Genomic DNA, 24,845 nt, shown 5'->3' with positions numbered 1-24,845 from the left:
TGACTGCCTATTCACTTGCCCTCTCCCTCTGGTCCCAAGAGCATTGGGTGATGATGTTAAGAGAGAGAGAGAGAGACAGACAGACAGACACACACACACACACACACACACAAAGGTGACTTTAGTCTTGCTCATTGCCAGTGTACAGCCCCTGACACATTACCCCTGAAGGAATGTGGGTCTCGATGGAAAAAAATATTTTAGAATGGATTACACAGTGCAGTGAACACACAGTAAAACCATGGATCAAAACATCTCTATATGCCAGTCTAGAATTGCTACAAAACCACTCATAGGGCTATATTTAAACAGTAGTTACGGGTGCAAAGAAGTCAACAAGCCATGGCTCCTTCTCTTTGCCAGGAAAATTCTGAGGTCCAAGAGTGATGACATGGGAATTCACACTCTCCTTGGCAAAAGCCACTATGTCATACAGAATCTTCTTCCCTTCAAAAGGAAAACAAAATAAAGACCTGATGTGGATAGCGACCTATTATTTGCTCAGCAAAACAAGATGAAAAGATGGGGTAGGGATGGGGTGAAGGGGAAAAAGCGTTAGGGTTTTTCTGTCTAGGCAACAAAGAATATACATATCAAAGAAGACTAATTAACTTTGCAAGGTTCTTTGCCTCCCAAAATGAAGTTTGGTACTTTAAGCAGCAGCCAGTCATGAAAGTTAATCAGTCATTCATTCAAATGCAGAGGATCATCGTGCTATCCTTTCGCAAAGTATTCTACAGGTTAATGATACGTTCTGGGAAGTCTTCTTTCCTTCTCTTCATCCTGAAGAACAATTCCATTAGATGTTCTTCACTGAATTCTAGTTTTTTTTACTTAAAGATAAAATCGGTGCTCTTTATATAGGAAGAGGGAAACATTCTGGGTCCAGAAAACATACAGAAAAGACAGTAAACTTCAACAGCTTAGCAGAGGGCAAGCAAGGCAACTTGTTTGATTAATTAGTGCTGTGAAAGTCAACATAGCCTAAACTAAAGATGAATCTAAGTGGCACAAGCAGGTGTATACCACAATCCACCCTCCCTCCTTCATTAAGGAAAAGCAGCCTTGAGAGATCACCATCTTGAATAGGAGTGTCCAGAGTTGGAGGAGAGGAATTCTTAACCCTGCTGGCCATTTTCCACACTGAAAATGCCACCCTCCAAACTGCTTTCCACATTGTTTGTGGTAAAACGGCTTGGGTGTGTGTAATTTTGAGTGGAAAAAATGACTGTCAGGGGAAAGGCTGAGCACTCCGCCTCCCATTCCTTTGCTCCCAATGGCAGGACCCAAGGCTCCTTTTTATTTTTAGTATTTTTTAAATGTGCGTTTTATTACATGAAGATATTTGTAACATGTAAGGAAGGACCATTCACAAGCATCAGAAGATGATGATGATTGATGATCCTATGCAAAACCTGCTTACCATGATGGATTTCATAGTCTTCCATTCCCCTCCCTTTAAAGACTGCTACACGTGGTTCGTAAACATACAGATCGTTACAGACGCTTGGTGCAGTAAGGCAGTCAAACTTGCCAACCTGTGACAGAAGCATCTGTTTGTTCATTATGATCCTGGGATAATTATCCCTAAAATGCTACAAATGTAGACTTGCTGTGGGAGCTTAAACCCTATTTAAGTGTTTTTAATTTCACTAGAAAAAACCAATATTGGTGCAAATGTAATATTTCTTTTAGACAGCTGAATGTGGGCTTAAGTGAAATGACAGATTATACAGTTCTGCAGGAATATCTCAAAGACTTTAAAACATCAAAATTAATGTGTGCTGGGGGAGGAAGGCAAAATGTATAACAGCCGATACAGATTTAACACTTTAGGTCTGATAACTGGAGGAAACAATTAAATAAATTTAACACTACAGTGCATGTCTCTGGATCCACCTCAAGGTGGGGAAAAAAACAAGTCACCCTCCATGGCCCTGTCTCTATGACAATGGAAGGAAAAAGGAGGAGCAGCTCACCTGCATTTTGTAGGAACCTCTTTTGGTCCAGGCAAGGTACCACGAGGGTGTACATCACACCAGTTTAAGTGCCTTCCCATAACTTACTTTGGGGAGGGAGGGGTTGGAGTGAACGTCATTTGAGTGGCAGGGACTGCTCAGCAAATAAGAGAGGGTTCCCTACCCTCCAGGCTCCATAAGGAAAGTGCGAAGTAGTTACTTCCCCTTCTGCACATTTGTAAGACAAGCCTCCCAACGATCCCCTTTCGTAACCCGTTGCTGCACTCGATCGAAGTAACAGAGGGACGAAACACTCCTGATGTGTGTATGTGTAAGACAAGCTTCCCAACAAGCCCCAAGCCTCATTGAACACAATGGGTGTTACTTCTGAGTAGACACTACTTGGTTTGTGCCGGGAAACACAGGGATGGGAGACAGGAAACACCCCTTGACTGGGGTCATAGTGAAAGGCACACCCCGGGGCAGGGCTCGCAGACCCGAGGTCAATGCGGGGGTTGGGGCGCACAACAACTATACCGGGGAGAACCCGACTTAAGGAAAAGAATCGTAATTTAAGCAGTCTCAGGAAATCTGGTTTTCCACGATAAGCCCCGGGGTGGCTACTGGATGGCCACAATGTCATCCCTAACGACCTCAACATGCAGCCGGCTTGGAGTAAATTGCTGGTGGAAACACCCCCCTGGATATGCTGACTTGATAGCTCAGTGCATGGACATGCCCCAACCCCACAGTGGGGAGTTAAGCAGCCATTGGGTGGCAGCATGGGAAAAGATGGCTGAGTTAGGGCTTCTTCCAGTTGTCCCAATTTCAGGAAGTGGGATGTATGTGTGAGAAAGGCACGGATGTATAGGTGTAGCAGGAAGGCTTGAAAATGATGAGCCTCTTCATCTTTGAAAAAGACATTCTTTTGCAGCTTTGTGCAGCTGCAGAATCTGCTCTCCCTTGCAATCAGGCAAGTAAACCCCTTCACCCTCAACACCCACAAATTTTTATGCATTTTCATAGGCTCTCTTGTTCTTACCTGAACATTTTCCACTTTAAGGAGAAAACGTAGCTTTTTAAGGTCATGGGCCTCTGACTTGCTACTCTTGCCAAACTGAAAGAATATCAACCACCGATGATGAGCCAGGTGATCCTTATAAAGGGGAAAAATAAAGATAAATGTTGCTTTTTACTCACAATGAGAAAAACAAAGTATCATATTTCTCAGAGTTTTACAGAATTGTCTTCTACTCAGGATCAAACCGGAAGTTGTGGTATGTGAAAAATCAAATGGATTTTTGACTTTGTCCAAATGCAAGTTGCTGAACTTTAGAATTCTTGGATAGCATAGATGTTTTGCAAAGAGTATGATCCAAATGTCTGTGCTGATACCTATAGCATCTATATATAGCTATATATATGATATGCACATATCCACACAGGCATAAAAAGGTATAATTTCCTGATTCACAGTGTAATCCTATGCATAATTACTCTGAAGTTGTCCCAATGTGTTCAATGAAGCTTACTTCCAAGTAAGGGTATGCAGGATTGCATTCTTCGTATAACTTCCTGACATATACAGAAGTATTCCTGTTGAAAGTGATAGAAACTTTACTGTTAATATCAATAAAATCAGAATTTCTTCCTAGCTGGGAAGAAGTTCTTGCTTTGCTGGACTTTAACAGTCAATCTTCTATCCCCTTCAGCAGAAGTACCCCATCAAACAATGCTCCTGTATATATACTTTAACATTGAACCCAAGGAGGTTACAATATATAATAAAATCACCAACTGCCCCAAAACAGCATAAAATTAATTCAAATTACATCTTATCTTGCACTATAATGTTTGTGGGGTGGTTGTGATGATGATGGTGTTTGCCTTTCTCTGGAAGCTTACAAGAGCCAAAGCCAAGTTGGCCTTGCATGGGAGGGAGAGTCCTGCATATGGCATACAGTATAAAAAGCTCAAATGCATTGCAGTATTATTTCCAACCCACCCACCCTTGAAAAATACATCAAAACCATACAAAAAACACTCAATACAGTAAGCATAGAATTTCGGACAAAAAGCAATGGAAACATGTAATTCATTTCAATGGGATTTGTATCAGAACAGTAATTGTAGAACTGTTTCTTTAAAGAAAATATCACAGAATCATAGGGCTGAGAGTACATTCAATTCAAGCTCCTGAGCTTTGGCAGCATGTGCATTACCTACAACATTCATTTTCTTCCAAACTAGAGGGCTGGTATCATGAATATCTCCTACCACTGCAGTTGGAAGCTACTGTCAGGGTGGAAACTGAGCCCATAGAGCCCCAGAGCAGTTCTGATTCTGAGGAAGAGCAACAACCTGTGGGAGAGGAGCTCGCTCATCGCTCACAGGCACAGCGGCAGGGAGAGATTCCCCCTGCCTGCATTCCTGAGAGAGATGGTGACCCTGGCAGTGAGAGAGCGGGGGAGGGGGCCTTGCTGGACGCTCGGCGCAGACGCAGGGAGCAGCGCCAGATGGAGGGCGCCGAGAGGAGCTCTGCTCGCTTGGCACTAAAACAATGGTCGCGTCCCGAGGACCCAAGGGTAAGAGGGAGGACCTCTCCATAGCCCATACGTTCAGAGTCTTCCCGTGGTTCTCCTTCAAACAGGGACCAACTGCCTTACCTGGAGCTTAGGCTACTCTGCTATCTTTCCCCAGTGCTGTTCCTTGCTTAGTCGCTAGTGATTAGTATCTGAAAGAGTCATAAAGTAATAAAGGAATAAAGCCTTGGAAAGAATCCTTTTCGTCTGTGTCTTGAGTTGGCTATTGGAGGGGACTGCAAGAGGCAGCTAGGGCACTCCTGACAGCTTGGTCCCCGTTTGAAGGGGAACCACGGGAGGACTCTGAACTTATGGGCTAGGGAGAGATCCTCCCTCTTACCCTTGGGTCCTCGGGACGCGACCGTTGTTTGCGCGCCAAACAAGTGGAGCGCCTCCTTTCGGCACCCTCCATCTGCCGCTGCTCCCTGCATCTGCGCTGAGAGTCCAGCAAGCCCCCCTCCAGCGCTCTCTCGCTGCCAGGGTCACTATCTATCCCAGGAATGCTGGCAGGAGGAATCTCTGCCAGCTGCTGTGCCTGTGAGAGATGAGCACGCTCCTTTCCCACGGATTGCTGTTCCTCCTCAGTATCAGAACTGCTCTGGGGCTCTATGGGCTCAGTTTCCACCCTGACAGCTACCACTTTCTATAGATACCACTTCCCAGAAACTGATCACCACCCAGGGCCCCAAGTCAGGCAGTCTTGTAGGGGTGTGTGTGGGGTGAGTGGGGGAGAATAGTAAAGACGCATAAGCTTAAATGTGCAACTAAAGAAGCAAAGAAAGCTTATAAATCTATTAGGCAAATTCATCTCATTTTGGTTTTCATGACAGAATCTGAGTTTCCAGTTCAAAATGTAGGATTCAATGAAACCCTACATCTCTAAAGGAAATATCTAATGAACAATTTAATATGGCCACACATCAGCTGTAGCCAAGAGTTTTGCAATGATCTATCAAGAAAAACAAAATATTTAGTAAATAGAAAGGAGTAAAAATATTCCCCTGAAGGTGTCCCTTGAGAGTCAAGATTAGAATCCTCTTTACCTTTAATGTTGATACAGAGATCATTTCGAAGTCTGGAAGATGCTGCATGACTTCCAAATATATCTCTCTGGCATCTAAAGAGTTCAGGAACTGGAGAGGAAAAAAATCATTGTTTTGAGTTATGTACACACAGCCACTAAAGCATTTCAGGAGGCAACCTCTGCACTACTTTGAATAGCTTTGGGGGATGGAAGAGAAGAAGAAAGGAACTTGTAAGCAAGGAGGACTATTTCCTTGTTGAGCTCATGCATTCTCTTTCTGTTCCTCTTTCATCCTTCAGAGCATTTCAGGTGCTGCCTGAAACAAACTTGGGTAGGAGTGTAGTGTAGAAATGAGAGAACTTCTGCTCCACCTTCTTAATTAGGCCCTGTCAAGCTTTTGTGAATAGACAGAGGGAAGGACAAGTTGGTAAACAGTCACAGCAACCAAGGGTTGGCCTGGGGGATCCAGTTGCTGACCCCTGGTGCAAGCACATGGATATTTTCCCACTTTATTTTATGAATTCACTTTTGTTATTCAGAGCCTCTTTGCTAATTTGGAGCAATCTTGTGCAATAGCCTGGAGATGCCAAACATTTATCTAGAAGGAGGAAAAAGAGTCATTCTATTGCTGTGGGCCTAATGCACTGGAACCCCCAGCTCTACACCCACTGTCCTGAAAATGTACACTCTCTGAGGGTGCATCAGTGTTTGTAACAGCTGTACTCTTGGAGGCAACATTCAGTATTGCTTGACTGGGTTTATTCTACGTTTCTCCCTAATCCTTAAATACACTACTTCCTCTGTTTTCTAACAGTAAAGAGACAAGCCAGAATCCATCTCTTCGTGATGGCAGGAATATTTGACAAAGTGCATCATATAATACCCGTCCTTGTAGGAAAGAAAGAGGAGCAGCAATTCGGAACTCTGAGCAGGCAGGAGCCTAGTGCTTATTCACTTTGGGGGCAATCCAACCAGCGTTTAAAGTGCTCCATTCTTACTGGTTTGGATCAGAGACTTAAAAGTACTTAACGCTGGTTCAATCAGGTCCTTTCTTTTTAGATTCATTTTTTTAAGTGACAAGAAGGTACACTTTTGTCATAACCTTCTTGTGTTTCTTGTATAAGACTAGATTATTTGGTACATTATTTGTCTAACTGAAGAGGTGAATAGCAACACCAGTAGTTTTAGCCAGTGCTGTATATGGAGATAGTTCAATTTTCTCCAGTATTAGCAACAAATATGTCGCACTAATTCAATTTAATTTATTGGATTTTTTAAAACTGTGTTTTATCTGACAACAATTTGTTATAGGGTGACTAATACCTTTAAGAAATGTATAGATAAAAAAATAAGCAATTGGGTACCTTCAGGACAGTTAAGCACCGGGGGGCAGTATCCAATGCAACAAAAGAGCTAACATAAATTATGCTGCACTAGTGTAAGGGACCCCTAATACAATGGCAATAAGTGTTTGCTGGCACAACAGAATTCCCCGGAAAGCCCATTGTGTCAGCTAACACTATTGGCGTTGCGCTATTAGTCCCTTATGCTAGTGCAACATTATTTACTTTAGTGCTTGTGTCGCACTGGATACTACCCAGAATGTTTAGTTGATATGGTAATACAGGAAAAGCACAATCCAGTGTGTGATGTCTAGCGATATAAAGTATGGATGTTTTCTAAGACACATAACTCAATCTGTCTTTGAGTGCCAGCAATATGTCAGGAATTAAAATACAAATTAACTGAGCAGACAAAATCTACGAAGAAGAGACAAATATTTACAAAAGCACTTCTTCCTTCACCACCACCACATCACTGTATGTATATGCAAACCAATTGTAAAGTAATCATACCAAAACACCTCCTTTCTCTTTATTAGTTAAGGTGGCTCCAGGTGGAAAGTATGCTGTACTGCTAGATGAGATATCCAAATTATCACAAAGCTCACCCTGGGTGGCACAGTCCATCCAGCCTACATTAACAAGGCCTTCCTGTACAAAATAAAGAACAACAAGTGAAAAAATGAAACCAGACTGAGAAAGGATACCTTGTACAAATACACATCATACACACACACATTCACCCAGAGGGTTTGAGGCTAGCATCGAAATACAGACATATTCTAACACTTCAATGTATGCTTCACATGTCCTATAAAGCAATCCTGCCCCAGAAAGGATTTAAAAATAATGGGCATGATTCAAAGTTCACTTTCAAGTTTCATTGGAAGAATTAAGCCTGCGTTTATCTCTCTCCCTCTGAAGTCAGTGGGACTTAAAATTTCTTAACTTTGCAGGATCATACGTGCTGTTTTAAAATTCATTAAATCAAACATTGCTTACCAACATGCCGGCCAATTTAAGGCGCGTTCGAGAAGTCAAACAATCTAGAAAAATGACAATATAGACATTACTGAGAAACAAGCTTTATCATCAGGTTTACACTAATCTACACGTGTGCATATGGAAGTGTCATGGCAAAAACGATGGAGGTATTTCCACAAGTCAAGCAATTCAATTTGGAACACTTGCAATCAAAAATACATGGATTACTAGAAAGGTCTGGAAAGAGTATTTGTTTCTCTCTTGGGAAACAAGAATGGGAAACACGAGGTTTACTAAGATTAGGAGTTTCATGTCCACATCATCAGATAAGGTGGTGGTGGGGAGGAAGAATTATTTGCAGTGGAAGTCTGAAAATGGCAGGCTTAAAAAAATCTTCAGATTAAGTACATAAGAATACAAGAAGAGCCAGGCTGGATCAGACCAAGGCCCTTCTAGTCCAGCATTCTGTTCACAGTGGCCAACCAGCTGCCTGTGGGAAACCTACAAGTAGGACATGAGTAATAGCAGCATCCCCCTTGGGTTCTTCAGCAACTGGTATTCAGAGGCATATTGGAGGAAACATATAGCCAATCAGGATTAGTAGCCATTGGTAGCCTTCTCCTCCATGAATTTGTCTAATCCCCTTTTAAGACCATCCAAACTGGTGACCATCTTGTAGTAGTGAATTCCATTGTTTAACTATGCACTGTATGAAGATATTTCACAGCTGGTCCAAGACATTTGGCTCCCTGAGACAAAGGACAAGATGGCATGCCCTCCTGTTCCATGCACAAAAGCCAACAGGTCTGGCAGATGACTCTTGCTTCAACACTGGTGATAAGGCAGCATCTTCCACTGCAACTGAGGGCAACAGGCTACTTAGGGATGCAGGACAGGCCATGTGGCATGCACCACTCTGTCCTCCAGTAATTTGCCACTGCTCTCTGCCCTCCAGCATCTGCTGGGTACCTCACTCTGCCTAATGGTAGGGCTGGCCCTGTTAGACTAGGGGATAAGATGGGGCCATTTTCAGTGGCACCCAGGAAAGTCTCTGTGCTTCCAAAATATAACCCATATTGATTAGCACAGACAGAATAGAAGTGTTTTAACTATCTCAGGAGGTAACAGCATAGTATGCTGGGAGTTAACCATAATTTCTGATACCTGAAACATTTAGTGTATGAATAAAAAAAACTGATGGCCCCTCTTATCTTTGACACAATTCTAACAACAGAAGTATAATAACATTTTCCTATTATATTGTCAATTTCTTTGCTTTGACACTTGGATGTCAGAGTATTTAAATTACCTCTTTAATGTTAATTGCTCAAAACATATTTACCTCCATGTTCTGTGCAAAAGGTAATTAACCAGCCAACACCAGAAGCAAATGCAGTTTCAATCGAATTAACAAAATTTCCTAAAAAATAGAAAACAAACGGTCCACATTTAGGGATCTGCACCTACTTGTTTTAATTTATTCAGAAACTTTACTTAGCATAAATTACTTGATGAACAGCTTAGAGATATGATTTAAATATGGTAAGCATTATATAAATGTATTAAATAAATACAGCTCTGACAGTAATTTTAACTTTTATACACTTTTAGTATGATTCGGGCATGAGGCATTTCAATTAGTTTACATGTTGCCCACTATTTGATTGCGGCGTTTGAAATATGCACACATTGAACGATAAAATGACACTAAATAATTACTCTTTACCTGCCCATAATTCTGTCACTGTGCTTGTGACAAACTGCATGGCAAAACTCATTAAACTCTCCTTTGACCTGTCCCCATAATATTTCACTGGATTCTACAAGGGAAAAAAATATTATTTTGACATAATACTTTTGGTTCACATGTATTAGGCAATATTTATCAAATAGATTTATATCATCTAGCCATCTTTCGAATCTGAGCTTTTAAATTCCAAACAGCCTTCGTTCTAGACTTTAGAAATCTAGGAATGTAACCCTAGTCTGTAAGTGCTTCATCTTAAAAATGTGTCTAATAAACTTGCAGCATTTTTCCCATAACAGAGAGATAATATAAATTAGAAGTATTCAGAAATCACACTAGCCTTGTTTAGGCGTTATGCTGGAATGGGGGTACAGTAATGTAAGGGACACTTGGTTGTGCTTGCTGGCTCTGTGCCCCCACTGTCTCCATCCAATCAGTCCCCAACCTTCCCATTTTGAGTGGGGAGGCCTCCAGGGGGATTCTACTCTTGTTTGCTTGAATACAAGAAGAATCCTCCATGTAATCAGGGAGCCTACTTCATCAGTGCTCGTGACATGGAGGCTTCAACTTGCATTTGCTTGGATGTGTATAGAAATCCCCTGAAAACCTCTCCACTAAACACAGGAAGGTTGGGGAGTGACAGGGCGGGAACAATGCATGTGGAGACACCCCTTGCATGTGTCTCAAGCCATTTCTGCACTAAATTCTTTTAACAAACATTTCCGTATGCAACACTTGTTTCTAGGGTTGTCCCCTTGCAACACTATTTGGCCTCCTGGATGCTAAGAGGATGAGCATTGTCCCCAAGTCTCAAATAAATGGGGGAAGCCCTGCCTCATGCAAAAGCTCTCTGAATGCATGGGGACTCTTTAGATGGCTTACCCTGGGACCCTAAGGGGATGCTGGACTAGGAAAAGTATTTGCTTACTTACCATTCCAGTTTTAAACACATACAGGCTCGGGTAACTATTAATTCCCTTAATTCGGCAAAGCATTCTGTTATCACCACAGTTTACAGCTCCAATACGTATTAATCCATCCATTTCCTTAGCAAATTCTCTCCACTTAAAAAAGGAAAAAGAAAAGGTTATTTTAATACCAAAAATTTGGCATTTGGAAATGCTTTATAGAGAATTTTTAAAGGCTTGTTAGCCAGATTTACACAACTGTTAAGAATTCAACTTTATATACATAGGTTGGTAGAAGGATAATCCTGTCTCGCCCACCACTCTCATCACCCCTGCACGACCCCATTATCCACTCTTATGATCCCAAAATGGAGGAGGAACTTTTGGCCCAACTGCTTGCAGAGCTCACTGAGAAGAGATTTAATTGGCAGCATCCATCCTATAGCTATACCTACTGTTGGGGCCAAGTCATGGCAATGTGAACATCGAGGGGAATAGAAGTTGATAAACCACAATTCCCCAGAAGTAACAGCAGCATCTATTAAAAAAAAAGAATAAAAATTATACTGTGATTTTTACAATTCATCAAGACCCACTCAAATATAATTGGAGGAGAGCCCATTGATTAGCTATTAACAGCCAATTTTTTCTGTTTTGTGTCAATAAAGGATGCCTCCACACAAACACATCTTGAAGGCATTTGAACTATAAATCACATTTTCAAGGTGCAGCCAGGCCCAAGCCAATTGCTACTAGCCAAAACATCTGGCAGGACTGGCAGAGGAGAGCTACTATAGTTCCCAAACAGTGACAATTCAAAACCCATCAAACAGGAAGCACTTCAGTAAGGTACTTCCTGTTGCACTTCAGCTGGCAAGACAAGGCACTGTTGTAGATCTATACTGCTTCCCATAGTTTTCCCCTTTACATTTCCCATCTTCCCTTGAAACAACAGGATACCACAGAGTTATATAGAATTATAGAAGTCACGAGTCCTCTTCTCTAAGGAACAGGTCCAGCGTTTGTTAGGAACTGTTATGGACAAGTAAAATCCCTGTGTCTCATCACTAGGTTGTTTTATTCGCTTCTGGCAATGCATAAATAACATTAGCAATTCACTACTGCAACATATGGTGATGACCATTCACTCTGATGGCTTTAAAATAGGAATGTGGAAAATGTGGCCCTCCAGATCTTGCTGGATTATAACTCCCATGTCCCCAATTACTGGTCACGCTGGCTGGGGCCGATGGGAGTTGAAGACCAACAGCCTCTGGAGGGCCACATGTTCTCCATCCCTGCTTTTAAAAAAGGGTTGGGCATGGAAGACGGGCCTATCAATGGCCATAGCAGCAGAACGAAACTTCCCAGAACAGAGGCAGGATTCTAGAGAGGCTGGTGACAAGCAACAGATAAAGGACATCATCTTTAAGCCCTACTTGTGAGGGCCCAAAGTGACATCTGGCTTGCCACTGTTGGGAGACAGAAAGCTCGACTAGATGGATCTTGGTGTGGTCCAGTAAGTGATTTTTATGATTTTATGTGGTCCAGTAAGTGATTCTTATGATTTTACGTAAGTAGAATGCCAGCTGAACACTGTGTCTGATATTATCATCTCAAAAGAAAAGGCAAGACACCCAACATTTCCAAGGAGGAGCCATCACAGAAGAGGCTCCTTTCCTCTCATCATCCTCTAAATCACAGCTGGGCAGACTTCAGACTTGCAGAATCAACTTTGTTTTTTATTAGAACCCTGAGATCCACCAACTGGAGCAGGGTGCAGAATAGTGGGGAGGAGGGAAACACACTGTTAGAATTGAGGAACAAGGATGCCTGAGTATGTGCTCAGCCCAGGGATTTGTTTTCAGTACCAGAACTGAACTCACAGTTCAAAAATCCACTCCTGGTTTTCCTCCAGAGCTGCGCATGTGCGCACATGAGGCCTTTGTGGTGTTGCTATTGCTAAACAATTGGGAGCCAAAAGCCCTTGGCAAATCACCCAGAGGTCTACCAGGAGATCTGAATCGACCTTCTGGACACCCCTGCTTTATAGAAGCAGCATCAACAAGACTGGCTGTGGAGGACAACTGGAGGACTTTTGGGAGTATGGGGAATTCTGGTCCTTGCTGCTATAGCTGCATAAATCGGCCTTCCCCAACATGGTGCCCACCAGATGTGTTGGACTACAGCTTTGATCACCTCAACCATTGGCCATGCTGGCTGGGCATTATGGGGGTTGCAGTCCAACACATCCAGAGCACACCAGGTTGGAAAAGACTGGCCTAGATCCAGAGACCTGAGTAAGTTGTATACAGGGAATGACTGCCGTCTCAGTTTCTCGTCGCCCAGCAGCAGGGAACGGTTCTGCATCCCAGCTCATGCCAACACATATCATCATACCAACATAACCAATATTTTGAATGCATATGCACTTGTATCTTAAAAACAATTTCAAATGCATATCATATTTGGTTGTCAAGGTGGTAGTGGTGGGGGTTCGAATCCCCTTTCAGCCATGAGGCTCATTGGGCCCATCACTCCCTCTTAACGTTAGCTCAAAGGGTTGTTGTAACGACAAAATGGAGGGGGCACAACTATGCTACCTCATCTCCTTGGAGGAAGAGCAGGAGAACATTGTAATAAATGAATGAAAGAAAAAGAAGTCAGCCAAAAATACTTTAGCAACAAATTCTTATCATTACAATAGGGTGGTTTCAGTTTAAACATTATTATTTATGCGATAGCAGATGCTGCATATGACTACCATAAAATGTTGGCATTGTAAAAAGTATAAAAGCTATCACCTTTTCAAATGCCAGTGGTGGGAGGACCCTTGCTGTATCCACAGGCAAGCTGTTATCATGCATGGTAAACACGTTATGTTCTGTAAATACCCAGGTTAAATATGAACAGCAAATGCAAACACATACCAACACATAATACCTGTGTGAGCTGTTTCCCCTATGAGGAGAGCTAAGGTAAACATAGTTTCCTTTTCCTAAAAATATCACGGTAGGATCACAATTTAGGACCAGAACTAAACTTTTTCCCTCCGAACTTGGGTTCTACAGAAAAAACTTACTCAAAATAATCAGTTTTGAAAAGCAAAATAATCAGTAAGTGGAAATAATTCCAGTATTTTATTTAGATGACTAATTCTTCGCATGGGAGATTTCTGTTAGCAGGCAGGACAAAGAGACCCAAGTCTGCAAAATGAAACTTTGGAAAAGCAGGATTTAAGACAGCATTTTATTTTCCCTTCTTGAAGGTGTCGCTAGCTTTCCACTGAGGCTGAAGAGACAATTGCGCTAAAGTTTTTATAGTCAGATGACTCACAGGGAACAAATAAGGTACTCTCTTTAACACTCGGCTTGTATTCATTCTGGTTGACATGTTTTCAATCTGTGTAACACCTTCTCCCAGGAAGAGATTATGTAACACAACTACGCTGCACTTTGAATAAATTAAAGTAGAGGCACCAGGAAACCATGTGACTGCAATGACTTACCAAATTCTCCTCTGTCTAGTGTTATGATTTCAGGATCGTCATCATAAATACCTGGCAAAGAAATAGCCAAACAACATTTAAAAACAAATAAAAACATCCGTATAACATTTGAATTCAAAATGTTTCAAAAGCAGTTACTACTTCATTGTGTGTAAATATGGTAAAACACATTAATCCTTACAGAGGAATGTGGCCCCTGGGGCTACCACATGTGGCAGGGAACTCTCAGTGGTGGCACCTCAGCTGAGGAACTTCTTTTTGGTAGAGAATCCTCCACACTGCTGTCATTTAGGTGCCAGCTGAAAATGTATTTACTTGTGCAAGCTTTTGGAATAATAGGCAAGTGGTTTATTTGTTTTGTTGTTATCGATTGAGCCAAGAGTTTTATTGTATTTTATTGTAATTTTGTGATTTTAGAGTTATGGTCTTAATGGTGTTGCTTATGTGTTGTACTGTGCTTTAGGTAGGTTGTTAGCTGACTTGGGCTCTTTGTGAGGAAGGGCAGGATAAAAAATAAATAAATAAAATGGAGTGAGTTTAACACACCTGTGTTATGCAAGGAGACAGGCAGGCTTGGTGTTGGAACAGGAACTTGTAGGGTGTGGACCTCCCCTGCTCGACTCCACAGAACCCAGGGCTGTGAACCCTGCCCTATTATAAGGATTCTCGTGGTCCAGAGAAAATCTTGCAGGCTGACTAGTGCCAATGGGCTGCCAGTTGGCCACCCCTGCCTCAAAACATTAAAAAGACAGTTTGAATGAGAAAGCTAGTTATGGTTTCCTGATCTGGAAACCATCTGGGAAGACACCATTATACAGGTATTAAAAGCAACTCATTCAGGAGAGGGTCCAAGAACCAGGACTATAACACTGATTGCAAACAGACATTCAGTTAATATAATGGAATCAAGGATGTTCTGTTCCCAAGAATTAAGAGTAATTAAGATAGCCAAGTCCAACATAGCCACAGTCCAACATAGAGTTAAGGGCTCCTAAACCCCTTTAACTGTGTTGATTGTGGGCACTGTGTTCCTCTGAAGCTACTATCTAAGGTATACAAGTCCCCTGTACTGAGGGGAACAGAACATAATAATTCCACTCCACTCACAAGCATGGATCTTACCAAAATCATAGCGATAGTAATGCCAGCTTTCATATCGACCTCCTTCCTGGTGATCCTCCAGACCTTTCTCACCGTATTTGTCATATTTCTTCCGCAGATCTTCATCTTTTAATACTTCATATGCTCTGTTTATTTTCAAGAAGTTTTCATGTGCTTCTGGATTGTTCTGAAGCAGAGAGAAACTCCTGGTGTTAACGGAATATTGATAGGTGAAAATATTGTAACCCAACTCATGTCAATCCTGAAGATGTTTAAGAGTGTCCCTCCCATTCCGTTAACTTCTGTTTTAACTATTCATATACATTTGGGCCCTTGTGGCCAGATCAGTTTTAAAAGTTGTCAGAAACCTCCCACATCTTTGCTGACTTCATAGCCATGTATGAAGTCAATAGCATGGATCCTAAGAAGTGATGGAAGGGGGTGGGCGGAAGGGGGCTTTCCCCCATCCTCCTGATGGCAGTCACCCCAAAAGCCTCTTCTGGGGGCTGGGGGACCCTTCTAAGAAGGAGAGGCTGTGGTGTGGGGGATCACTGAAAATTGGGTGGAGGCACCTTCTCTGAGCAGAAGTTCCACTCATGGAAGGTGCCTCCATTTGATTTTCAGCAATTCTACCTCTTCCCCTAAGTGCCCTGTACCATAGCCCAAGCCATTCTGGAGGGTTCCCCCAAACCCTCGGGAGAGGCTTTTCACAGGGCTTGGGGGGAGTGTGTGCCAGGAGAGGAGGGGCAGGCTATTAATGTTTTATTTTTATTTAATTCATTTATATACCACTTACCATATTTCAAAATATCTCTAAGCGGTTTTGCCCGCTGCCTTCCACCAGCACATCTCAGGATCCAAGCCTAAGAGCAGAAGCTATTATAATCCATGCAGTTCTAAGATAGATACACCCCAGTGTTGGACTATCGTGTAAGTTAGGGCTGTCACAATATAGAGCAGGGCCTGAATGTGTGACCTGCCAAGCTGAACATGGGCTGCCCGTCATATAGAATTGCCTGTGGGGTGTGTACATTCAACAACCACCTGTTAATGCTGCCTGCTTTGGCCTGTAAAAACAAGGGGTAGTCAAGAATCTCTCTGGCAGGCTGCACTAAATGTGATGGATCTACTATTATACAACCCAATTATATACATGCTTTCCTAGAAAACAACAACACTAATTGCAGAAGAAGTGACAGTTAAAACAGAGTTGTAAACATTAACAGATTTCACACATGAAATGAAATAAATGCTGCTTTTCTAAACAATTCTACCAATGACTCATTAAGTCTATTTATCGCTATATAGTCCATGACACATTAATGTAACATTTTTTAGAAATTAAAAGAATTTAGAACCTGCAAGCCTTTAGAAAAGCAAATTTACATTTAAAAGGGAAAAAAGAAAAGCAAACCTGGTTCTTATTTAATTGGAAAAAGCATTACTGACAGGGCTACTTACCTGATTCTTATCAGGATGCAACTTTAATGCCAATTTTTTGAAAGCCTGCCTTATTTCTCTACTTGTTGCTTCTTTGGATATTCCAAGTAAACTGTAGTAGTTTTGATCAGGGAAAACAAATACTACCAGACACATTAAAACTAAACACAACAAGACGATTCTCTTAGAGTCCCTGATACATTTTCCTTTGGGTAAGGAGGGCTCCATTACAAGTGTCTGAGTCAAGCACACTTAAGAGCAGACCAATAGGTTTCACAATGTTGTAATCAAAGGAACTGCATATATTTCTGAAGAGGCTTCTTGTAGGACTTGGGGGGGCATAATCCAGAGATAGTCACTTGTGTTTCTCAAGGAGACAGAGCCTATAAAAAAAAGACAAAAGCTTTCAGATTCTCTGTGCTATACAGTAACTGCATGGCGTTAGCCACGACACACTCCTCCTCTGCTACCCAAATGTCACTTGCTTCCTCAGACAACCCCACCTTTTCTTCTCTGCTGATGCTTATGGAACAGCCTCCCAGAATACCTGGGTGATGCTACCTCTCTTACTTCATCCAAAGTCCTCCTGAAATCTTACCTTTTCTGCGAAGCCATTGGCACATCCCCCAGGTTTCCATGCTCTGCTGCAGGGGTGGACAACTTGTGCCCCTACTGAAGTTTTGGCCTACAACTCCCATCAGCCTTAGCCAGCACAGCCTATGGTGAAGGATCATGGGAATTGTAAGCCAAAGCATCTGGAGAGCCACAAGTTGCCAATCCCTGCAACTAAGCTTGCAGTCAAGGCCAAGTACATGTCCGTGAAACAAGAACATATTTGTTCTCCATTTTCCTCTCCCACCACTCCCTTGCTCTGTCATAAATGCTAAGCTCCTCCAGGCAGGGACCTGTCCTCTCATACAGCGCTATGCCCATTGATATTAGCTAAATATTAATAATTATGTTTTTAATTAAAAGCTTTTCTGTATCACGTTTGATTCTCAAGATAGTATAAAATAACATTTAAAAAACATTTCAATCCACAGGACAACAGAATTAAGAATGAGAGCTGTTAATAATAATAATAATAATAATAATAATAATAATAATAATAATAAAAATGTATAATACATACAGAAAAAATTGAATTTACTTTTGGTTGGATCTAGTTTCCTTTCCACTTGTGGAAGCATTTCCTAGAATATTCCAAAAGGATGGCAGAAGAGAGTGGGAGGGAAGGTGGGGGAGGCAATCTCTACCAATTTTCCCCTCCCTCTGCAGCCCCCAGCATCCTTGCCCTACTGTTTTTGTGTCCCCCCCAACTCTCTGGAGCAGATTTTGGGGGGTGCACATGGGACAGCAAGGAGGAATCAAAGATCTCTGCCTCCTCTATTCTGCCAGCAGGATTCCTCTGCTGGACCAGAAGCCTCCCACAGACAGAAGGAGCCCTCCAGCCTGCAAAAGACAGATTCTGGATCCAACCCTTTGTAACTAATATTTTTATTTCCTATTCATACAAGTTCAGCACCAATAATTATTACCTTTCTTTGCAAATGGATAGGCTTTTTCTCCCTAATTTTACCAATCAGCATTTAGACCTATTACCTTTATGGTGTACAATCTTCTGCTTTCACTTACACATTTGGGTTACTCTCATTTAAAAAACAACTCATTTCTTGCACTGCTGTTAAAGGCACAGGAACACTATCTGGAAAAAAAAAATCTCACAGTGGTCACATGTCTACTCTCTCAAATGTCACTATGCTCTGCTAAACGTTTCTGGTCTTCTCATAACAATAGTTGTATGGTCTTCAAAATATATTATTTTATATATTATTACATTCTCCCAGTATTTTAGCTTCCTAGTCTTTTAGCTTTGGTGTTTTAAATCTGTATTTTAAATCTCTGCATTGCTGCTAGGTTTTATTCTGGTCATACTGTTATATTGTGGTTTTAAGCTTTCATATTTTATATTGTTTTATGCTGCGCTTTGTGGTTTTAATTTCTGTGAACTGTCCAGAGAGCTATGGCTATTGGGCGGTATAGAAATGTAATAAATAAATATTATTTAATATATTTGTATTCCACCCTTCTTGAAATCAGGGTCTTTAACTATCACACCTGAGTAGAAGGGTCCTTGTCTATTGTGAGAAAGTGCTTCAAAAGTGGAAAAAGAGAGAAAGAGTAAATATGGGAAGCACTGCTCAGTGGTAGAGCACCTGCTTTGCCTGCAGAAGGTTCCAGGTTCAAACCCCAGCATCTCCACGTAGGAATGGAAAAATTTCTGCCTGAAAGCCTGGCGAGCTGCTGGCAGTCATTGTCAACAATATTGGGTTAGATTGTCTGACCAAGATTCTGACTCAATGTAAGGCAGCTTCCTATGTTCCTATGTTATAAATTGCTTCTTAGGTGGGGCAAGGCTGGAAGATTGTTGACACTGTAAAAACAAACAAACCTTAACTTCAAAATATTGTCCCCTACCAGCTAGAAAATACAGAAATTCACAGTTTGCTGTAATAAATGTATATCTTACTCAATACACATGCAGGGCAGTTCACACACACATAGTAGCAATGCCTCAGGTGTATGGTGCAAGATTTGAGGCACAAGACAGGACCTCAAGAAAGGGCTGGTTGTCAATAAAAAAATTAAAAAGAAAAAAAATTGAAGCATTTCCCAACATGGAGATGCAGCTGTGGAGGAAAGATCTGTCTGTTGAAGGACACACGGAAGCAGCAAAGGCAGTAGGCAATCCTACAAGAGTGAGTCTGGATGAAGTGTTGGCTGCAGGAAGTGACCAGTTAGACTTGCACAGAATTGGTCCTGTAAGAAAAGGACCAGTAGAACGAATGAAAACAATAAGTACCAAGGAAAGCTTAGGACACACAGTGGAATAAGGAAAAAGTGAAAAGAATAAGTACTAAAGAAAGTGAAAGAACATAATATCATTTCACTTGTATCATAAGTGAAAAGAACAAGTGCTAAAGAAAGCTTAGGGCACATAGTGGAATAAGTTGTGACAAGGGAGGTGGAAGAGTGGAGCAACATTAAAACACTGTGCCAAGGCATGGTCTGAAGGCAAATGATGAGACCACCTTGCTGAAGCTCAGTAGATCTGAGTCCAGTCAAAGCCTGGATGGGAGATTATCTGAGAATCCACATTCTATCAGGGAATTTAGAATGAATGAAATAAATACATGGAAGATAGGGCAGATGTCCCAACATGTAAGATCATAGTGTTGAAAGGAGCCGTTTAGGCCATCAAGTCCACTCTATGTTCACTGCAGGAATCCAGTTTAAAGCATCCCTGACAGATGGCTGTCCAGACTTTGATTGAATACCTCCAGTGATGGAGAGCCCACCACCTCCCCTAGGCAGTTGGTTCCATTGCCCGACTCCTCTGTTCAACCGAAATCTGCCTTCCTGTAACTTAAGCCCATTATTTCACATCCTAGACTTGGGATGATAGAGAACAGGTTGCAGCCCTTTAGGTACTTTAAAAGTGCTGTCTTATTTCCCTTCCTCTTCTCAAGGCTAAACATACCCAGATGAAAGGAGTGGGGCTCACTCAATCCCCCAGACACACGCTGAAAGAATATGTGAGGGGATCACGTTGTGCTGCCCTGCTCTGCCCCCCCCCCCGGCCACACATGTGAAGGAGCCCTATGAGCTCCTTCACATATGTAATCCTTCACATATGTAATCGTGCAGGACCCCTCCACAAAATGGGGAATCCTGGCCCAAGCATGACAACACCCCCCCCCCCCCGCTGCCCCATGTGGAAGAGCACAATGCACTTAGGGCCTCCTCACCTAGCTGTTGAGGGAGGGGCCATGCCGCACAGCCCCTCACAGGTTCTTTCAACACACAAGAGGGGTTGAGGGGCTCCCCCAATAGGCAGGATGTGAAGGCCTGGGGAAAAATGGGAGAACTTGGGGCTGGGGGGCACCCCCCATGTTTTCCCCCCCAACAGCCTTTTTTTGGTTTTTCAAAATAACTGGGGGGGGGACACACACACAGAACGCCCCGTTTTTAATGCACTTTTCGGGTACGGCCCCGCCTCCGGGAGGCCTTCCCCTCTCCCCTTGAGCCCCGCCGGAACGACACTACAACGGCAGAGCGTTGTACACGCTGCGAGGGCGGCTTTCGCTAGCCCCGGAACGCGAGGAGCGGGGAGGGAGCGGAACGCGGCCAGCCAAGGCGAGGGAGGCTGGGAGCGCCGAGGGCCGCGCGGAAGAAGGAGCGGGAGCGGGCGGCGACACCGCGGAGGGGGGTTTAGAAAGAGGGAGAGAGAGATGCGTGCGGGGCGGGGGAGCGAGCATGTGCGAGCTCGGGTGCTCAGGCGGGCTGACCCCGGAAAAGCTGATGCTGGTGGTGGTGGTGGTGGCGGTGCTGGGGGGGGGGGGAGAAGGGAAGCCCCTCACGTTATGGGGCAGAAGAGCAGCCCGGGGAACTGGGAGCCGCCAGGAGCGGGAGGAGGCTTGGAGAGGGGGCGGGGAGCGGCGCCTGCCTGGCTACCGCCTTCCTCGTCCGGCGCAGGCCGCTCCAGCTCGGGCGGGGAATCGGCGGCGGCGGCAGCACGCCGAGCCTTACCGGGTGTTCGGGATCCCCGCCGCGCGTGGCCGGCGAGGAGGAGCGGCCGCCAGGGCCGGGCCGGGCCGGCGCGCGCGGAGGAGCATGGGGCGGCGACGGGAGGAAGAGCCGCGGCGGATCCGGCTCTGAACCGGAGTAGGCGGCGGCGGCGGCGGGCGGAGTCGCGGCGTGGTTCGGGGGAAGGCTGACGTGGCCGCAGCTCCTGGAGCCGGGTCGCCCGAGAGGGACTCGCAGCAATTCGCTGGGGCGGAGGCAGCTTGTTGAGGGCAGCCGGCCTTCGGCAGCCAGCGGCGTGAGGCCTTCGTTGCGCCTCCCCGCCCGCCTGCCGAGGCCTGGCCGAAGCCGCCTGCGCCGCAAATACCGCGGCAGAAAGGGGTGACTGGGGCAGAGCGCCCCCCGCGCCCGCCCCGATCCCTGTCGCTCCTGTGCTCGGAAGTAAGCCCCACTCTTTCAATGGGGTTTCGTCCCCAGTAAGCTTGGAGCCTCACCACAGCCCGATCGTGTGTTCGTTCACGCCGAAGTAACTTCTGTTGCCTCCAGTGGGGTTTACTCCGAAGCAAGCCTGCAGCTCGATGCGGGACGGGCCCAAGCTAGTGATGCCACGAGCATTTGGCGGCCGAATTTGCTTTTGTTTGGAGTGGCCAGATGCGAGAGAGGACACGGCTCCTGCTCCGTCAGGAGCTGTGTAGCTATAGATAAGGAAGTGCAGCAGGTGGCTGCTCCTCTTCTCCACAACTGACGAAGGGGCAAGAGCCCCGTCTCCTCTTTTGCGGCTGGCCACCCCTTTCTCGCGTTCTTGTTGCTTTTTTTTTTTGCTTTTGCATTGCTGTTACGTTAAACGTTGGCAAGAAACTCTGAAAGCGTGTGTCCCTTCTGTTTGTGTTTGCAGGCCACAGCAGGTGTTCTCATATGGATCTGAGGGAGAGCGTCACACACGCACACAGAAGGGCTGAAATTTTAGTGTCGGCCCCCCCCCCCTATTATTTACCAGAGCAATGCTGTCAAGTTAGAGTGGTGGGAGAGATGCAGAGTTCTGGTCGTTTTCTCAAGCTCACTCATTAACGTCCCACACAGCTGTTCATCACGCCCACACCCAAAGGAGAGAAGCTGGCAGGGCTGCCAGATTTATCCGCTTGGGGTGCTTCCAGACAGACAGCTTGATCGATGCACTGCCAATCAGCTCTAACGTCTTTCCCTCCTTAGCGGACTTTTTTCATGGTTTTTTTAAAAAAAAAGATGGTAGAAGTGGTGGGGAAACATGAGAGGGTTACGAAGGAATGTCTGGGCCCGCTGTAAAATTCCATGAATGACGCAGGCCATTGCACAGTGAAAGCGTAATTAGGGATGTACAAAACCACTTACCTGTTTCTTAAGTGGCATCCGCAGTGTGGGGGGAGGCGCTCCGTCCCTCCCCCCGGAATCCTCCCTAGCCGGCTCCGCTCCGCGGCAACTCCACAGAGCCACCGGCCAGGTGCAGCCGCAGCCAGACATCTGGCTGTGGCAGGTCTGCGGATGCAAATGGCAGCCGGCGTAGCGGCTGCCATTTGCATCCCTTCGCTGAGCTGTGATAGGCTACGTAAATATTTACGTAGCCTATCATGGCAAAGAGCGGGGATGCAAATGGCGTAGTGGACACCATTTGCGTCCCCGCTCTTTGCCGTGATAGGCTACGTAAATGTTTACATAGCCTATCGTGGCTCAGTGAAGAGACGCAAATGGCAGCCGGTGTAGCGGCTGCCATTTGCAGCCCGGCAGTGGCTGGAGCCGCCACCGCCAGGTAGGCTCCGTTCCGGGGGGCTTCCGCGGGGTGGTGGGGCGGGTTGCTCCGTTCCGCCACGGATTCCGGGGGTCTGAATTCACTGGATCCATGGTGGAATTCTCTGACATCCCTAAGCATAATCTAGAAGTAGAGTTGGAACCGCCTTCTTGGGGTCAAGCTACACATTACACTGAGTGCGCAGCATGTAGCTGAGACTGATAGTTTTATTTACTCTTGTGTAAATGCATGTGGCCCTGATTTGGATTGGGACCACTGTGCTCTGGGAGGGGAAGATTATACCTTCTCTCTGCACGATTCCCTCCCCACAAAATTTTACCCCAACATGTGAAAGGCCACAGGTTCCCCATCCCTGAGCTACTTACTCCAAAATCAGTGCATGCTTATAGCTTTTTGTAAAGATTTCCTCATAGCTAATGTTATCTGTTGTTGTTGTTGTTCAGTCGTTCAGTCGTGTCCGACTCTTCGTGACCCCATGGACCATAGCACGCCAGGCCTTCCTGTCCTGCGCTCTCTCCCGGAGCGTGCTCAAGTTCATATTCATTGCATCCGTGATGCTATCTAGCCATCTCATCCTCTGCCGTCCCCTTCTCCTTTTGCCTTCAGTCTTTCCCAGCATCAGGGTCTTTTCCAGGGAGTTTTCTCTTCACATTAGGTGGCCAAAATATTTGAGCTTCAGCTTCATTATCTGTCCTTCCAATGAGCACTCAGGGTTGATTTCCTTTAGGATGGACTGATTTGACCTCCTTGCAGTCCAGGGGACTCGTAAGAGTCTTCTCCAGCACCACAGTTCGAAAGCATCAATTCTTCGGCGCTCAGCCTTCCTTATAGTCCAGCTCTCACAGCCATACATTACTACTGGGAAAACCATAGCTTTGATTAGACGGACCTTTGTCGGCAAGGTGATGTCTCTGCTTCTTACTATGCTGTCTAGGTTGGCCATAGCTTCCCTCCCAAGGAGCAAGCGTCTTTTAATTTCATGGCTACAGTCACCGTCTGCGGTGATCTTGGAGCCCAAGAAAGTAAAATCTGTCACTGCTTCCATTTCTTTCCCTTCTATATGCCAGGAAGTGATGGGGCCAGATGCCATGATCTTCGTTTTTTTAATGTTGAGTTTCAAACCAGCTTTTGCACTCTCCTCTTTCACCCTCAACAAGAGGCTCTTGAGATCCTCTTCGCTTTCTGCCATTAGGGTGGTATCGTCTGCATATCGGAGGTTGTTGATAATTCTCCCAGCAATCTTAATTCCGACCTCTGATTCATCCAACCCGGCATTTCTCATGATGTACTCTGCATATAAGTTAAATAAGCAGGGTGACAATATGCAGCCTTGTCGTACTCCTTTCCCAATTTTGAACCAATCGGTTGTTCCATGTCTGGTTCTTACTGTTGCTTCTTGATCCTCGTACAGGTTTCTCAGGAGACAGGTAAGGTGGTCTGGTACTCCCATCACTTTAAGAATTTGCCACAGTTTGTTGTGATCCACACAATCAAAGGCTTTAGCGTAGTCAATGAAGCAGAAATAGATGTTTTTCTGGAATTCTCTTGCTTTCTCCATGATGCAGCGAATGTTGGCGATTTGATCTCTAGTTCCTCTGCCTCTTCGAAACCCAGCTTGTACTTCCGGTAGTTCTCGGTTCGCATACTGCTGAAGCCTAGCTTGTAGGATTTTGAGCATCACCTTGCTGGCATGTGAAATGAGCGCAATTGTGCGGTAGTTTGAACACTCTTTGGCGTTGCCCTTCTTTGGAATTGGAATGTAAACTGACCTTTTCCAGTCTTGTGGCCACTGTTGAGTGTTCCAGATTTGTTGGCATATTGAGTGCAGCACTTTAACAGCATCATCTTTTAGGATTTTAAATAGCTCGGCTGGAATACTGTCA

At 44.4% G+C, this 24,845-nt stretch overlaps 1 protein-coding gene across 3 annotated transcripts in view; it reads right to left on the bottom strand.

Annotated features, from left to right (window-relative positions):
- The window catches only part of DNAJC10 (DnaJ heat shock protein family (Hsp40) member C10), a 39,763-nt gene extending 17,845 nt beyond the window's left edge, over window positions 1–21,918 (bottom strand). The window contains exons 1-14 of one of the 3 annotated variants that reach the window (XM_084815280.1): window positions 21,674–21,918; window positions 16,617–16,978; window positions 15,177–15,342; window positions 14,055–14,105; window positions 11,002–11,084; window positions 10,571–10,702; window positions 9,618–9,711; window positions 9,234–9,311; window positions 7,910–7,953; window positions 7,421–7,558; window positions 5,584–5,673; window positions 3,001–3,114; window positions 1,424–1,538; window positions 320–447 (exon numbers count right to left, since the gene is read on the bottom strand). In XM_084815280.1, the coding sequence (XP_084671406.1) occupies window positions 320–447; window positions 1,424–1,538; window positions 3,001–3,114; window positions 5,584–5,673; window positions 7,421–7,558; window positions 7,910–7,953; window positions 9,234–9,311; window positions 9,618–9,711; window positions 10,571–10,702; window positions 11,002–11,084; window positions 14,055–14,105; window positions 15,177–15,342; window positions 16,617–16,823 (1,440 nt within the window). In that variant the 5' untranslated portion in view covers window positions 16,824–16,978; window positions 21,674–21,918. Of the gene's footprint in view, window positions 1–319; window positions 448–1,423; window positions 1,539–3,000; window positions 3,115–5,583; window positions 5,674–7,420; window positions 7,559–7,909; window positions 7,954–9,233; window positions 9,312–9,617; window positions 9,712–10,570; window positions 10,703–11,001; window positions 11,085–14,054; window positions 14,106–15,176; window positions 15,343–16,616; window positions 16,979–21,185; window positions 21,556–21,673 lie in introns of those variants that run through there. The other 2 variants (XM_084815289.1, XM_084815272.1) reach the window with 2 other exon arrangements.
- Window positions 21,919–24,845: the final 2,927 nt, after the last annotated feature.

This window comes from Heloderma suspectum, chromosome 1, assembly GCF_057233095.1.
Source record: "Heloderma suspectum isolate Gila_16-S chromosome 1, 16-S_ref, whole genome shotgun sequence".
In the NCBI taxonomy this organism is placed as follows: Eukaryota; Metazoa; Chordata; class Lepidosauria; order Squamata; family Helodermatidae; genus Heloderma; species Heloderma suspectum.
Note: the sequence above shows the minus strand (reverse complement) of the source record. Positions and strands in the feature narration are given on the sequence as shown.